At 47.2% G+C, this 17,955-nt stretch overlaps 1 protein-coding gene across 24 annotated transcripts in view; it reads left to right on the forward strand.

Moving 5' to 3' along the window:
* LOC140491556 (RNA-binding protein Musashi homolog 2) overlaps nt 1-17,955 on the forward strand; it is a 573,466-nt gene that overhangs the window by 516,662 nt on the left and 38,849 nt on the right. For 11 of the 24 annotated variants that reach the window (XM_072589910.1, XM_072589909.1, XM_072589911.1 and 8 more), the window contains exon 12: nt 5,632-5,808. The exons of the other annotated variants lie outside the window; for them this stretch is intronic. In XM_072589910.1, the coding sequence (XP_072446011.1) occupies nt 5,632-5,808 (177 nt within the window). The remainder of the gene's footprint in view (nt 1-5,631; nt 5,809-17,955) is intronic. 24 annotated transcript variants of the gene reach the window in all.

Below are 17,955 nucleotides of genomic sequence, written 5' to 3' on the forward strand. Positions count from 1 at the left end.
TTTGGTGCACTGCCTCCTGAGCTCCCTCATTCTTCACTTTGAAAAGGTTGCCGTCCTCCTGCACTCACTGACTGTGCAGGCCTAGCTGCAACTTTCCATTCTCTCCTTCCCACACCTGCATCACCTGTTTCAGAGCTGTCTCACGGCCTCCAGACCTATGCCCTTTCTGAATCCACTTTGTTTTTTGGATGCTGTCACTACCCCGTCATAGTCTCCTGGCCAGAGCCTTTGCTGAATTATCACTTTTGACCAAACTCAGCTCCTTTCACAGGGAGTACAAGCTCTGGCCAACTCTAGAATTACCTTAAAAGTCATAGAATAGAATCCCTACAGTATGGAAACAGGCCATTCGGCCCAACAAGTCCACTCAGACCCTCCAAAGAGTAACCGATCCAGACCCAAACCCCATTACTCTACATTTACCACTGACTAATGTACTCAACCTATACATCCCTGAACACTATGGGCAATTTTAGTGTGGCCAATTCACCTAACCTGCACATCTTTAGATTGTGGGAGGAAACCAGACCACCTGCAGGCACAGGGAAGATGTGCAAACTCCGCACAGACAGTCACCCAAGACTGGAATCGAGCCCAGGTCCCTCATGCTGTGAGGCAGCAGTGCTAACCATTGAGCCACAGTGCCACCTTTTAAAGGTTCGTGACAAACCCAGAATCCTTCACTCTGACCTTTGCACAAGTACACCACGCAGGGGAGTTGCTCTCACGCTCTGATCTGGTCAAACGAGAAGTGTGGCCAGCTATCCACGCTCTCGGGCAGGAGATTTCAGGTTGGCTGCTGAGAGGTCAGAGAGCTTTCATTTGGCCCTGGTACCAACACCCAGCTCAAGTCCACTCCCAGTCACCAGCTTGTGAGACCTCCATTCACTCTGTTCCCTGTACATCTGCCTGGGTAGGATGTGGAGATTCAGGCTAAAACCCACAGGTCTCCTCTTCCACCAACAACTTACATTTATATAGCACCTTTGATGTCATGGAATAGTCCAAGGTCTTCACAGGAGTGTTATGGAACACGTTGTGTCCCGCTGGGATGTATTCAGTTGAATGACCAGAAAGTTATAGGTTTTAAAGGAATATTTCAAGTCTCCAGGAACAGATCATTATTGGATAAACTTTACAAACTGAGCTAATGCCCCTTCTGGGGCAGGTACCTCTCCCTGATTCAGTATTGGCAGTGAATTAGGTCTAATATTCCTGCAGTGGGCACTATCCCACCATCTTACCACTTACCATGAATTCAGGGCAAATGGAGGTCAACCATGGCATCCATGTGCCCCCTGCCAGTCGGAATCTGTCTCTACGCCAGAGCATGGCCAATGCCCCAGGTAGATTTTGCCTGAACCTTCCTCCCGTTGCTCTGATTGTGCATTCCTGCCCTGACAATGGGAAAGATATGTGAGGCAATTTTTGGAGTTGGGTTCAGTAGGCAGTTGAAGAAGCTGGAGGTGAAGCAACAGTAATGGTAGGTGCCTGTTAGTTCCAGATCAGTTGCTGCCTGTAATGAGATAGTTAATGGTGCTTTGAGGACGACAGCCACTCTGAGAGAGTGTATTGTTAAGATGAGAGTGTACTTCTTTTCAGTGACCTCCAACAGCTTTCTGGCAGAGTTAACAAGTGCAATGCCAGCGAACAGGGAGTCAGGGAAAATTGGCCTTTTCTGTAGGAAATTGGGTGCATGCCGAATCTGGGGTCTGCTTGAAGCATGTTTTCTGTGAGACCACACCTGGAGTATTGTGCACAGTCTTAGTCTCCTTATCTCAGGGAAGGATGGGGGGAGTGCCCTCGAGGTTGATTTGCGGCATGGAAGAACTGACATATAAAGAGATTAGATTGGTTACTCGATGGAGTTTAGAAAATAAGAGGGGGACCTCATAGAAACGTATAAAATTTTAACAGGACTAGACTGGATGAACACAGAAAGGATGTTCTCGGGGATAACGGGGGATAACAGTCTAAGGATATGTTGTAAGACACTTAGGATTGAGATGCAGAAGAAATGTCTTCACCCAGAGAGCAGGGAGCCTGAGGAGTTCTCTGCCACAGAAAGCAGTTGAGGCCAAAACATTGAATGTTTCCAGGAAGGAATTGGATATAATTCTTTGGGCTGAAGAAACCAAAGGATATGGGGGAGAAGGTGGGGACAGGGGACTGAGTTAGATGATCAGCCATGATCTTACTGAATGACAGAGTAGGCCCGAAGGGCTGAATGGCCTACTCCTGCTCCTATTTTGTTTTCTTTGTTTTATCACACAGGTGAAGACTATTTTCCTGACTGAATCTTTGAACGTTTTTTAGAGTGATTCAACTTGGAAAAGTTTAACCCGTGACAGACCAGGGTCTTGTCATCATTTTTTGTTCAACAGCATTCGGTCACCTAACCCCCCCCTCGCCCTCATTTCCTGTCCAGAGATATTCACCACCATTGTTCCTTCTGCAATCTACTTTGGGCTCCCAGACCGTCAGCAACTCCTGCTTCACTCTTGCTGACCTTTGGAACTTCCCCTCAGCCAGCTACTATGACCCATGAACTGACTGTGTCCAATAAAGGGACTAATTCCCTTCTCCTGAAAATAGGCACAATATTGAGGCCAAGTCTTGCCAGCACTACCTGCTTTCAAATCTGCAATGCCAGGGGAATTTGGGATGGGAAGCGAGGAGGGAACAAGTCAGGATCTCATAGGAATCCCTGGCAAGGCAACCAGAGTGAGGGAACTAATTTGCAGGGTTTTTTTTAATTACATGCTCCCTTTTAGAATGCATCATTTTAGCTTGGCACTGAAAGCTCTAGCAACCAATAGGTGGGTTTGTTTAGTGCCCCCCGGTTTTAGCATTGAGTACGATTTAAATGCATTATGCACAGCTCAAAGGTGTCTTCCCTCTCAACTCTTGGTCAATCTCAAGTTCTCCTTTTACATGAAATACAAGTCTCTTGAGTTTGCCCTGCTGTTCAATCAGATGTTGGCCACTCAACTTCCCAGTCTGACTCTCTGACCCCTGCCCCAACCCCTTCCATCCTATGAAAGACCAAAGTATTTATCAGTGCCCCATCTTCAGTACATCGAACAATTGAATGTCCACAGCCCCCTGGCGTAGAAGGTGTTGATGGTCCACTCGATTTAAGATATTCTGGGTCCTCATTAACAGTAAGCCCCATTCCCCTTCCCACCACCTGTTGGAGGCAGATGATAGCCCAAAGCAGGGGAAAGCTCTTAGTACCTATAGACCTCTCCCTTTAGTGGCATGTTTTAAACCATACATTGATACCAAGAGTAGTGTGTGTGTCTATATGTATGTATCTGTGTGTGCGTCTGTCTGTATTTGCCTGTGTCTGTGTGTTTGTGTGTCTGTGTGTTTGTGTGTGTGTGTCTGTGTGTGTGTGTGTGTGTCTGTATCAGTATGTGTGTGTGTGCGTGTATGCGTGTCTGTTTGTGTGTGTGTCTGTCTGTCTGTTTGTCTGTGTCCCAGAGGCTTCACAAGGTCCCTTTGTCCCTTCCCTGATGAGTGGGTGGTCTTTGCAGCACAGTAACTTGCCTGCCTGCTGAAAAAGGTACCCTGTCACAATTATACAGACTCCCTAAGGGAAAGGTGCCACATAGAATCATGTACAGCAACGGAAACAAACTCTTCAGTTCAACTCGTCCATGCTGACCAGATATCCGAATCTAGTCCCATTTGCCAGCACTTGGCCCATATCCCTCTAAACCCTTCCTTTTCATATATCCATCGAGGTGCCTTTTAAATGCTGGAATCGTACCAGCCTCCACCACTTCCTCTGGCAGTTCATTCCATACATGCACTACCCTCTGCATGAAAAGTGGCCCCTTAGGTCTCTTTTATATCTTTCCCGTCACCCTAAACCTATGCCCTCTAGTTCTGGACTCTCCTACCCCAGGGAAAAGACTTTGTCTGTTTATCGTATCCATGCCCCTCATGATTTTATAAACCTCTATGTGGTCACCCCTCAGCCTCCAACGCTCCAGGGAAAATGACTCCAGCTTATTCAGCCTCTCCCTATAGCTCAAACCCTCCAACCCTGGCAACATCTTTGTAAATCTTTTCTGAACCCTTATAACTTTTGCAACATTGTTCTGATAGGAAGGAGACCAGAATTGCAAGCAATATTCCAACAGTGGCCTAACCAACGTCCTGTACAGCTGCAACACGACCTCCTAACTTCTGTACTCAATACTCTGACCAATAAAGGAAAGCATACTAAATGCCTCCTTCACTATCCTATCTACCTGCGACTCCACTTTCAAGGAGCTATGAACCTGTACTCCAAGGTTTTTTTGTTCAGCAACACTCCCTAGGACTTTACCATTAAGTGTATAAGTCCTGTTATGATTTACTTTCCCAAAATGCAGCACCTCACATTTATCTAAATTAAACTCCATCTGCCACTTCTCAGCCCATTGACCCATCTGGTCCAGATGCTGTTGTAATCTGAGGTAACCCTCTTCGCTGTCCACGACACCTCCAATTTTGGTGTCACCTGCAAACTGACTAACTGTACCTCTTACGCGTGCATCCAAATCATTTATGTAAAAAAACAAAAGTAGAGGACCCAGCCCCTGGTCACAGGCCTCCAGTCTGAAAAACAACCCTCCACCACCACCCTCTGTCTTCTACCTTTGAGCCAGTTCTGTATCCAAATGGCTAGTTCTCCCTGTATTCTGTGAGATCTAACCTTGCTAACTAGTCTCCCATGTCGCTACATTAATGACCAAGGGAGGAAGGAAGTGACTTGGTCATTTTCCTGCCATGAGTGCAGGTATCCTACAGAACAGACCATGAGAAGGCGATGGCCTCAGCTGAGCACTGCCTTCAACACAGTGCAAAATGCCACAACTTCCCTCAGGCACGGGCAGGATCTCAACTCCTCAGTCGTTGCTGTGAGGCTGCTTGCAGCGCCGTTCCCCAGTCGGTGATTTTCAGTTGGCTCTTGGCTGGCAGATGGATGGGGGCTGTACAACTGAAGAAAGTCCTGAGCTTCACCCAGAACTGACACAGTGAAGCACTAGTTCAGAGGGAGATTTCCTTTTTCCCTCTGAAGGATCTGAGCTGTACCTAATGCATCTAAATAGTGGAGAGGGCGCAGCTGGAAGGAACTAATACAGAGTTGAACCTGGGATCAATAGAATATTGGGGGGGGGGAGGAGGTGGGGTGGGAAGAGAAGTGGGGGTGGAGGGCATGGATAGTGTCCGCAGGCAGGATACGGAGGAACCTCAATTATCCAGCATTCAATTAACCTAATTTCGGATTATCCGGGCAAGAATCGCAAGGTCCAGAAGCTTGGTTAACAATTCGGCATTCGGTTATCCGAACAAAATACTGCCTGCCCGTGTCCCTCGGATAATTGAGGTTCCTCTGTATATGGGATGCCTTGATTTCATAGTCTTTGCACCTCTCTGGGAGCGGGGCCTCAATTCTGTATTCCTGGTGGTTTCAGTCTGCTGTGTGTCCTCGTACACTACTTTTCTCAAACCTCGGAGTCCTAGACTTGCTGTTGTTTTACTCGGTGTGTTGTACGTGGGCCCTGAGTGATGGCCCCTGTTTGTAATGCTGTGCCGGGTGGACAATGATAAAGGCTCCCCCCCTGTGTCTCGCAGGGTTTGCCGATTATGGTTTCTATTCCACGCCCGGCGATCAGCGGGCCACTTTCTCGTTTGCGGACTACGGCTCGGTTGGACTGCGGGCCACTCAGATGCTTCGCAGTGAGCACGCTCCGTCAGCAAGCAGTCCCTCCCTGCACCATCTAACCAATGCGGATCAGTTTAAGAACCCAGGTTTGTGCTCCACGTTCATTTCCTACGGTGTGGCGGGGGTGGGTGGGGAGGTTGGGGGGTGGGGCGGGGGGTGCTGAGGGATGGGAAGATGGCGGAGGGGATGTGGGAGGTGCAAGGCATGACAGTGTGGTGAGGCTCAGACAAAGTGGGAACCACCTAATCTAATCTCAAAGCAATACTGCTGAGGAGCCGGTGTTGGACTGGGGTGGACAAAGACTAAAAATCACCCAACACCAGGTTATAGTCCAACAGGTTTATTTGGAAGCACTAGCTTTCGGAGCGCCACTCCTTCATCAGGTGGTTGTGGAGTATGGCCCACAGCTACCAAACAAAGGAGCAGTGCTCCAAAAGCTAGTGCTTCCAAATAAACCTGTTGGACTATAACCTGGTGTTGGGTGATTTTTAGACTTTACTCCAGGTCAATGCCATGTCTCCATGTGTGTCCCATGTAGCATGTTCTTGGGTGGATGGTGGGGACTGTGAGCTGGGGAAGGGGGCTTCGTAATTATTTCTGTCTTTTTCACAAGAGTGCAAAGATTTTACACCTCATGTGATTCCAGTCCACCCCCCCCCACCCCATCCAAAAATATGGCCAGCAATCAATCATTTTACACATCGATGACAGTGAATAATTATTTTGACCTGCATGTCAGATTGTGTGCAGAATATGAGAGGGCCTCTCTCTCTCTGGATAGTTTCTGCGCTTTTTAAAAGGTTTACGCGCAGATATTTTGAGTGGTCCTGTTTTTGTTTTCTCCCAGAAACATCACAATTTGTAAACTTTTGCAAAGCACATACAAGTCTCGATTCACTCTTCCTGCCTGTCAGCAAGCTGTCACGGTGTCGGGGTGTGTGAGCTCTGTGGTTCCCTTTACTGAGGGTTTGATTCTCCTGATGCACCTGCCTTGCCTTTTATCTCTCTCCCTCCCCCAACTTGCTACCCATCATTGCCAGTAGAAGGGAGGGGGTTTTAGAGCTGGTATCCCCATTCCTGAGGCAGTGCTGCAGAGTGTCACCAAAGAGGAGACCATTTTGTCTCCTTCCTTGGATCACAGAATCATAGAATTCTTACGCTTTCCCTAGCTGCCATCAGTTCTGAGGAAGGGACGCTGAAACGTTAACTCTGATTTCTCTCCACAGATGCTGCAGACCTGCTGAGTTTCTCCAACAATGTCTGCTTCCATGCCCGGGAACCACACCTGCTCAGTGCGGAAGCAGGCCATTCGTCCCATCGAGTCCACACCGACCCTCCTGAAGAGCATCCCACCCAGACCATCCCCTCCACCAACCCCTTGCTCTGTCCCTGTAACCCTGCATTCCCCATGGCCAATCCACCTAGCCTGCATATCCCTGGACACTGTGGGACAATTTAGCATTGCCCAATCTGCTTAACCTGGGTGACTTATATAATTTATTCATTTATTTATTTTTCTTCTGCACTCTCCCTGAATTTTGGAGCAACTTCCACTCTGGCCCATTTGCCCCCCCCCCCCCCTTGTGGGCCTATTCCTGGTCAGAGCTGTCCTCCCTGTGATAAGCAGTGATTTGACAGGCCGCTGATCGCCATTATACTTTGACCAGGGATGAAGTGAATTACTTTTTCCTCAGTTCAACATGGAATGTGGGATGGGCCATGACATTCGGCAGCAGCAGCCAAGCATCAGAAATATAATGAGGGTTAGGCTGGGTATCCTTAGCAGCATCTGAGGAGAGAGACCTCAGAGAGTTGACCTCCCTCGGTTAATGATTTGTCATCAGAATGAACGTTTGTCGACCTTAGAAACGTTAGCCTTGCCTCTGTCTCCACAGGTACTGCTCATCCTGCTGAGAGTTTCTCACATTTTCTTTTTGATGTCAGCCATCCAGTGTCTTCAGTCTTCTGCTTTTTTGTACTGAGGGCAGAATTGTTTCAGCTCTGAACAGAAACGCATAAAAGGGACAGTGTTGCCTCAGAGGGAGGCGGGGGGGAGAAAAGAAGGATTTGGAAATAATTTTAAGCAGCCTGAGAAATGTCTCAGTTGGGTGGCACTCCAGGGTCTGATTCTGTGTCTTCACGTAGCATTGCAGAGACGTGAGCCTACAATCCAGGCGCACACTCCAGTATGGGACTGAGGGGGTGCAGCACACTCAAAGGCACTGTCTTTCAGGCATCCTGTTAAACTGGAGCCTGATCCACTGGTTCAGGTGGCTGTAGGAAATCCAGAGAAAATCCACCCTTTGCAGCAAGTGTCCTGGGTGCTGGCCAAAACACGCTTCAACTCATTTGTTATTTATGGGATCTTCCTGTGCACATTTTGAACGCTACATTTTCCCTTTAACACAACAGTAATGGCGCATCGAAGAGAAAAAAAAATTACTAACTGCAAAACACCTCTAGAAGTGCAACATGCAGCAAGAATGTAAATGCTATTTGCGTAGGGTGGTGTCAGCTGCCTCTGGGATGCAAGCTTCAGGTTCGAGTCCCACTCCAGGACTTGACACTGAGGGAGGTGTGCTTGTAACATAACCAAACGAGTTGGTCATTAACCCTCAAACAATTCCAGCACCGCATCCCCCCCTCCGCCACCCTGTGGGCGTTGGTAAGAGTGGGAGTGGTTCCTGAGCACAGAAACAGAGAAACTCAGCAGGTCTGGCGGTATCTGTGGAGGGAAAGCAGATTTAATGTTTCAGGCCCATTGACCCTCCTTCAGAACTGATGGTAACTGGGGATGGTTGGTATATATCCTGAAGGTGCAGTGGGGGAAAGAGAAGGAGTAAACAGTAGGTGGAGCCCAGAGAGAGAGAGAAAACCTGTGGGCCAGACAAAGGAGTGGGAAAAGATCAGCCTGGGAGAATGAATGGCTGCCAACAGGGCCTGTTAACAGCTGTCAAAAGGTGTGGTGCTGGAAACGGGGTGGCATGGTGGCTCAGTGGTTAGCACTGCTGCCTTACAGCACCAGGGTCCCAGGTTCAATTCCAGCCTCGGGCGACTGTCTGTGTGGAGTTTGTACATTCTCCCCGTGTCTGTGTGAGTTTCCTCCCACAGTCCATCGATGTGCAGGTCGGGTGAATTGGCCATGCTAAATTGCCTGTAGTGTTAGGTGCATTAGTCAAAGGGAAATGGGTCTGGGTGGGTTACTCTTTCGAGAGTCAGTGTGGACTGGTTGGGCCGAAGGGCCTGTTTCCACACTGTAGCTAATCTAAAAAGCACAGTTGGTCAGGCAGCATCCGAAGAACAGGAGAATTGCCGTTTCGAGCATCAGCTCTTCATCAGGAATGTTGATTCTCCTGTTCCACGGATGCTGTGCTTTTCCAGCACCAGTCCTTTTGACTCTGATCTCCAGCATCTGCAGTCCTCACTTTTTCCACTGTTAATAGCTGACAATTGTGTTAGCAGCCCATGTGACGACCAGGCCTGGTGTAGGAGAGATGGGGTAAGGACACGGGAGAAGTGTTCAGGCCCTAAAATTATTGAACTTGATATTGAGTCCCAAAGGCTGCAAGGTCTTTAAGCGGAAAATGAGGTGCTGTTCTTCCAGCTTGCGCTGAGCTTCACTGGAGCACTGCAGCCTGAGATGTTGGCCAGGGAACAGGGTGGTGTGTTAAAGTGACATACTGGATTAGTGGTGCTGGAAGAGCACAGCAGTTCAGGCAGCATCCAACGAGCAGCGAAATCAACGTTTCGGGCAAAAGCCCTTCATCAGGAATAAAGGCAGTGAGCCTGAAGCATGGAGAGATAAGCTAGACATCTCCAAGACACCCGCACCAATCAACCAAACCGCCCCGTGGCCCAACATTTCAACTCCCCCTCCCACTCTGCTGAGGACATGGAGGTCCTGGGCCTCCTTCACCGCCGCTCCCTCACCACCAGACGCCTGGAGGAAGAACGCCTCATCTTCCGCCTCGGAACACTTCAACCCCAGGGCATCAATGTGGACTTCAACAGCTTCCTAATTTCCCATTTGCCCACCTCATCCTAGTTTCAAACTTCCAGCTCACTTACTGTCTCCTTGACTTGTCCGACCTGCCTATCTCCTTTTCCACCTATCCACTCCACCCTCTTCTCTTTGACCTATCACCTTCATCTCCTCCCCCACTCACCTATTGTACTCTATGCTACTCTCTCCCCACCCCCACCCTCCTCTAGCTTATCTCTCCATGCTTCAGGCTCACTGCCTTTATTCCTGATGAAGGGTTTTTGCCCGAAACGTTGATTTCGCTGCTCGTTGGATGCTGCCTGAACTGCTGTGCTCTTCCAGCACCACTAATCCAGTATTTGATTTTCAGCATCTGCAGTCATTGTTTTTACCTTGTTAAAGTGACAGGCAACTGGAAGCTCAGGGTCATTTCTGTGTGCAGAACGTAGATGTTTTGTGAAGCAATCACCCAGGCTGCAGTCATCCAGTCAGGATTCCTGGTCAGCCTGTGGTGGGAAATGTGCGGGAGTCTCCACCATCATAGATAGAACATAGAACAATACAGAGCAGAACAGGCCCTTCGGCCCTCGATGTTGCGCCGACCTGTGAACTATTCTCAGCTCGTTCCCCCTACACTATCCCACCATCATCAATATCTCCAGACTGCAATGTGTTGTTACCGCAGCTCGGACACCAAGTGATCTCAAACAGGTCACCCCATCAACCATTACAAATATAACTTTTTACTCAGCTCCTTATCGAACTTATAAAAGTGACAGAGCACTTCAGACCAGCTGCTCCCTCCCCATGGCTGAGCCACAGCTCAGAGTGATCAGAACTAGAAACTTCCCAGCTGTCCTCCCATTCCGTAAACACACAGAAGTGACAGAAATACAGGGAAAAATTCCAGGGCTAGGCAGGGAAAAAATACTCCGGGAAATTTGTCCTCAATCCACGCCCCCCCTCTCCCACTTCCCTTCTCAGCTGATCAAACCCACTGCAGGACTATGCACATCCCACAGCAACATCTCAAAAGCACTTCACTCTTTGTGATGTGTTGGCCTCTGTTGACATTTTCTGTTGTATTTAGTGGAATTTGACGTGAGCCTGGGATTAATAGCTCAGTGGCATTACCACTATGTCAGCACTTAGACAGAATCTCAGAGTTTGGGATTGAATTAGCAACATAACTATTCAGTAAAATGACGCCACACAATTCCAGTTCCCCATTATCAGTGAGCTCATGTTTCACTATAGGAACTTGTGTACACACTTCATGAGCCTGACTGACTATAGAAGTTGATAACTTTTCAGACAAATTAATTTCCCAAATGACCAATGGAAGTGAACTCATGGAGAGGATTCCACTTCTTAAGATGTTTACTGTGACAAGCAAATCATAATCAACATTGATCAAACAATTCAACCAGAGACCATTTGAGAAACTTAGCAAGTCTGGCACTTCAGACTTAATGTTTCATGTCCAGTGACTTCTTCCGTACTGTCCTAAAGAAGGGTCATAGGATTCAAAACATTAGCTCTGTTTCTCTCTCCGCCAAAACTGGCTGACTTGCTGAGTTTCGCTCGTATTTTCTCAATTTGTAAATTCTGGTATCCTTTGACAATCATTCCTCTTCTCTGAAATGTCTTTCATTTCTGCAATCATTCTTGTAAATCTTTTCAGTCGTTTGAATACTGTAAACAGTGATCAAACTTGCTGATCTTCTGGACATGAGTGTATGACTTTGCTTCAGTTAGTTTGCTTCAGAGAGTATATCTCTTCTGTAGTAACAGCACAGTGGCTCAGTGGTTAGCATTGCTGCCTCGCAGCGCCAGGGACCCGGGATTGAATCCACCCTTGGGCAACTGTCTGTGTGGATTTGTACGTTCTCCCCGTTCTGTGTGGGTTTCCTCCGGGTGTTCCAGTTTTCTCCCACAGTCCAAAGATGTGCAGGTCAGGTCAATTGGCCATGGGGAATGCAGGATTAGGGTAGGAGGGATGTGGGTCTGGATGGGATGCTTTTTCAGAGTGTGACTGTGGATTCAGTGGGCTGAATGGCCTGCTTCCACACTGTAGGGATTCAGTGACAGATGTATGTAAATTTGTTGGTGGTTACTGGACAGCATTGACTTTAGCTGGAGACAGCTATGAAGCCAGAAAGGGGCTGAGTGACCTAATTCTCATTTTGCTTATAAAGATCTATAAACTGAGATTTCACAATGGTGCTAATATTCCTGTCCTTTTCACCACCATCCCCGCTCCCCCCAGAGCTGTCCCCATCTCCACCAAAAATCTCTTCAAATGTTTAGGCAGAAGATTCATTGGTGGGGTTGAGTTTGGGACAGCTTTCTCGTTCAGTGTGATAGTGCTGGAGTCAGATTAAAGCCAGTGACACATTATTCCCCCAAGAAGGAGGCTATTTTATTTGCCCAGTCAATAAAGTTCCCTTGTTGTGCTATTCAGTTCTCTCTGAATTGGTTGTCATCAATGCCACCTCCATTTCTTTATCCAGGAGTGCACGCCTTGTGTGACAATATTGGCCTGAAATTTACCATGTGTCTGTTTGACCCCGAAGGTCACAGATTTTTTTTAAATGTACCTTAGTGGGTAGCCCCCTTGCTTCTGAGTCAGAAGATTTTTGTGTTCAAATCCTACATCAGGTCTTGAGTGTAAAAATCTAGCTTCGATTACTGGTGGCTGTTTCCCTTCTGCAGATTGGTTGCCACACTCTCTCTTATGTTGATGGTGATCAGCTAATATCAGTCATCCATCAGGGATTGATTAACTCCACGGGTTAGTTTATTAAACACAGTAAAACACTTTATAAGCAGCCACATAACTATGTTTAATGCTACCATTAGGTGGCGTAATGCTCCACAGAAACAGCTATGCTGAGCATGTGACTGCAAAGTGACAAAATGGCTGCTGCAGGGGACTGCATCTGTGTTTTCTGCTTTAAGGTTATTTTCTGGGGTTCGCAGCTCACACAATGCGCTTCCAAACTGGCCTCAAGCTCTGCCCATCCAAAGTCCCCACGAACTGTGAATCCGACAAACAATTAGTTGTCCATCGCCAACTCTAACACTGAGCATGCTCCACGCATGGAATGCAGTGACCTCAATGACACGTGCACAGACGCTTCCTGTGGCTTGCCGTGACTAGCAGATGGTGCAACTTGTCGCTGTCTGTGTGTGGGAGCCTACATCTGGCACTGGGAGGGAGTAATAGCTCTGTTTTCAGATTCACAGCAGCGTGACCACCAGGCAGAGTCATAGCATTGTATGTAATTACAATCAACCTGTTCAGAGATGTTATTACACACTTCTGCGGCAGTGAGATCTGGTCCTGGGCATCCTGACCTAGAGGTGGGGACACTACCAATGCTCACAAAAGCCCCATGCAACATTGTACCCACGTGGCCCAGCGAGTTTTTAAAGGAAAACTCTCTTTAAGGGCAGGTACACATGCACCATTATACACAACAAAACAGTAAGCAATACCATTTCAAAGGTATATGATTGGCTGGATTGCCCTAAGGTTGTGAAAAGCACCATAGAAATGCAAATCCTTCTTTCTTAAATAATCGTTTCCTTCCTATCGTTTGTCTTGACCAACCTTGTGAGGTCACTTCTCCAACAGCACCTTTCATGTATTCGGCCTGAACCTCCGTTAGACAGGAGACACTCCCTCACTGCTCCACCCCCAACATCCCTCCCCTCCCCGCAGACACTGAAGGACAGAGTCAGAGGCAAGGGTTTGCAATCACCCCCAGGCAGCACTGTCTGTGGTGAAAAGCAGTCAGGAGTGGCCATGATCCTGGGGTTAGTAGTCCAGAGACTCCTAGCTTAATGCTCTGGGTATAGGCATAGCAGCAACCGGTGGAATTTCAATGCAGTCGATTAAATCTGGAATTGCAAGCGAGTTGTAATCATGGTGACCATGAAATGACCTTCATTGATTGTTGTAAAAAACTCATTTGGTTCACAAGTGCCCTTCAGGGAATGAAATCTATCTGGTCTCGCCAACATGTGACTCCAGATACATAGCAACCGCCTCTGACATGGCCGAGCAAGCCACTCAGTTGTGGCAATTATGGATACGCAGGAAAGGTTGTATTTGACAGATGACTTTTAAAAAGAGCTCAGAAAGTTGTCTCACCCCCTGAAGACCCCCGACCCAACACTCCAACTGAAATGAAGGGGGAAGTCCCTGGCAGCGTTTCCACTCAGGGACCCCTCAGCCTGTTCTCCTCTCACTGATCATCCCTCATATTTCTTTGCTGGAAGGGAGGTGGCCCTTTGGCGACATTCCCTCATTCTGCACCCATTCTGATATCTCTGTTACCTCATGGACCCTGCCATTCTTCAGTAGTGTACCAACCAGAACCAAATGCACTAGTCCACTTGTCAGCAACCCAGAGCAAATTGTATATGAACAAATATATAGATAGATAGATTGTACATCAATTGATTTGGTATATATCAATATACATCGTATTTTAATATATAGTAGATTATATACATATCAATGCATTGTATACATATGTACATATATAATATGAATATATATTGTTTATATCTCAATATAAAACCATAATAAAATGTAAGACATTCGAACAGAAGTTGGCCGTTCAGTCTGTCAAGGCCGCGTGGTTTCACAGCGCCAGCGACCCGGGTTCGATTCCACCCTTGGGCGACTGTCTGTGTGAAGTTTGCACATTCTCCCTGTGTCTGTGCGGGATTCCTCCCACAATCCAAAAATGTGCCAGTTAGGTGGATCGACTGTGCTAAATTGCCCATAGTGTCCAGGGACATGTAGGTTAGATGGATCGTTCACAGGGATGCAAGGTTATAGGGTAGAGGGTGTGTTTGGGTGGGATGCTCTTCGGAGGGTCAATGTGGACTCAGTGGGCTGAATGGCCTGCTGCCACACTGTAGGGTTTCTATGAGTCTGCTCCACGATTCAATAAGATCGTGGCTGACTTGTTTATCTTCATCTCCACTTTCCTGACTTTCCCACATAATCCTGATTCCCTTACTGATTAAAACTTTGTCTGTGCATGTAATCAACATTACCATTGTGCTGCGCTGTCATTAGAGAAAGATGACTGGTAGGGAGTTCAACCTGGGCGTCACTGTGTCTTAAGTGAGGGGTGAGGTTGAGAAGGTGCAGGAATTGAACACACGCTGTTGGTGTTACCCTGCATCACAAATCATCTGTCCAGCCAACTGTTCTAGATTAGATTACTTACAGTGTGGAAACAGGCCCTTCGGCCCAACAAGTCCACACCGACCCGCTGAAGCGCAACCCACCCAGACCCATTCCCCTACATTTACCCCTTCACCTAATACTATGGGCAATTTAGCATGGCCAATTCACCTGACCTGCACATCTTTGGACTGTGGGAGGAAACCGGAGCACCCGGAGGAAACCCACGCAGACACAGGGAGAATGTGCAAACTCCACACAGACAGTTGCCAGAGGCGGGAATTGAACCCAGTCTCTGGTGCTGTGAGGCAGCAGTGCTAACCACTGTGCCACCATGCCATCCAACTGAACTTAACGTTGATGGTATATATCAATGTCTAGTATGTATTTCCCTCTCTATATAAATATATACCATCCCCTTGTAGATTAAGTTTGCTGGCTGGATTGAACAAGAAACTGTGTTCACACACAGACAGTGTCACTGACACAGTGACTCCCCAAGCTCCCACTGCTGCTTATGTAAGTGGAGTTTAAATCAAGGGGTGACTCCAAGGTAGGTGCTAGCCGGGAGCTCTCTGCGCTGTTTCCATTCCCATCGCACAATGTGAATATCAGAGAGATGCAACCCAGTAAAACTGCCTCCCGTGGAACTAATGAAAGCCCTGTCCATTGGGAGGTGGTGGGGGGAATGGAGTTACTGCTGCACAATTCGACAACTGTCAGAATGGGTGAAATTGAAGAGATTCACACAGGCATTGAGAACACAACTTGAATTGATGTTTATTATAATTTCAGTTCATGTTTTCTTTTCACTCCACTCAAAGAAAACCTCTGTTGTTTTCGAACAAGAGAGATGTTTTCTTTGTACATGATGGATTGCATTCCCCATGTCCTTTGGGAGCTTTTGCGTTTATTTCCTGCATGTGCTAAGTGTTGAGGAAGAAGTGGGCTTTGAGTGAATGTCTTTGTGTACTTGCAGTGAGAGCATTCACTCCCCCATACCCACCAACCTCCCTTGCCATTGACCTGTCTCTCAGTTCAGACAGAGGCATTGCACAAGGGCGCCATACAGTGACTCCCCAACTTATTCACAAACACCATGTCCTCAGATCCCCTTTTACTAGTCATGTTCTTTGGGATAAAGTCACAGTCCAATGACTGCATGGTATTACCGTCTCACCACGCCCACCTCTCGAAACAGAATGTGACCTTTGACCCAAGTAGAGGTCGCCAACCCCCTCTCCCCCCAGGATTGCCTTGTAGTTTCTGGGGATAAAAGATGACTGTTCTGGATAAGGTGGAGAAGATCACAGAACAGTGAAAAGACTGGGGTATTTTGATTTTAATCTTCTTTGAGTACTTCCAATGATTAGTTGTAAAGTCATCATTGGATAGGCTGGGAGGAAGAATTTTTTGACTTGGTTGGCTGGAGATTCTGTGGCAAAACCTCCAGGAATATGTCCAGTCAGAGTTGGCAATTCTAGATCCATGGCGAGGCAGTGTTCCCTGGTGAGACAGCGCCTCCTTCAGGGTGCTGTTGGATGGCACTATGGTTACTCAAAGAACTGTTAGCATTGATCATTGGTAGCATTAATTAGAGCTCAGACTGAGGGCCTTCTTGTTGACGCATCATGGTGTCATGATAAAGCAACAATATTCACTCATTGTGCCTCTGGGGTCACCATGTCTCTCTGTCCTCCACTGCCATAATGCTGATGTATATTGTCCAATAAAGACCTAAGTGGATTAAAGACTGTACACTGCAGTAAACAACAGGCATCCAGGACCCAGTGCTCCAAGGTTCTAGCATTGCTGGCACATGGTTAGACAGTTACAGCAGCAAGTTTTGGGAACAAATCCATTTCACCAGGAGTTGGGAGAAAGATTCCAGCTCCATGTTCTTACGGCCTCCCATTGCAGTGTTCAGGGGCATCTCCCATCCACACGTGTAGTCATGCACATAAAAACTAGGAGCAGGAGTAGGTCATTCACCACCCCCCCCCCCCCCCCCCCCCCTCCCTCCTACCATTCAATACAATCTTGGCTGATCTCAGTTTGGTCTCAACTCCACTTTCCTTCTCACTCTCCATAATCCTTCAGCCTGTTATTAATTTAAAATCGTTCCATCTCCTCCTTGAGTTTATTCTGTGTCCCAGCATCCAATGCACTCAGGGGCAGGCAGTGAATTCCACAGACTCGTGACCCTTTGAGGGGAGTAATTCCTCCTTATCTCCCTTTTAAATCAGCTACCCCTTATTCTAAACACTATCACCTCTCGTGGTGAATCATGATATTTTGCCAACGAAGGGGGGGAAGGTGCAGCAAGTGAGAGAGAGGACAAGTGAGGGAGGTGTCTCAGAGGACTGCTGCCATTGAGGCAGGATTGGTTGCATGATCTTGCAGAACCCCCTTCGGTGCTCCGACTCTCTGTAGAACAAGGAGCTACGCAGCAACTTCATACAGACTGAAATAAGCAGAGCCCTGCACAGGTGGGTCGGCTGACCTGTTTCTCTTGACTGAATTATTTTTCGAGGAACATGGGTATTGCACATATGAGCATGATTATTTTAAAATGTTTCCTGTCCCCCTTTATTCTCCAGCATCTCCCAACCGTCATACAATCTCTGCATCCATCCGCTGACCAACGATATTGATACTGACCCCTTCATTAAGAGCTATTAGTCCATAAGACATAGTTAAAAATCACACAACACCAGTTTATAGTCCAACAGGTTTAATTGGAAGCACTAGCTTTCGGAGCGCTGCTCCTTCATCAGGTGATAGTGGAGGACACAATTGTAAGCCACAGAATTTATAGCAAACGTTTACAGTGTGATGTAACTGAAATTATACATTGAAAAATACCTTAATTGTTTGTTAAGTCTCTCATCTGTTAGAATGACCATGTTAGTTTCACTTCTTTCATATGTACATCACAAAACATATGAAAGAAGTGAAACTAACAAAGTATTTTTCAATGTATAATTTCAGTTACATCACACTGTAAACTTTTGCACTAAATTCTGTATCTTACAATTGTGT

The sequence above is a fragment of the Chiloscyllium punctatum genome, chromosome 19 (genome assembly GCF_047496795.1).
Source record: "Chiloscyllium punctatum isolate Juve2018m chromosome 19, sChiPun1.3, whole genome shotgun sequence".
Taxonomy (NCBI): domain Eukaryota; kingdom Metazoa; phylum Chordata; class Chondrichthyes; order Orectolobiformes; family Hemiscylliidae; genus Chiloscyllium; species Chiloscyllium punctatum.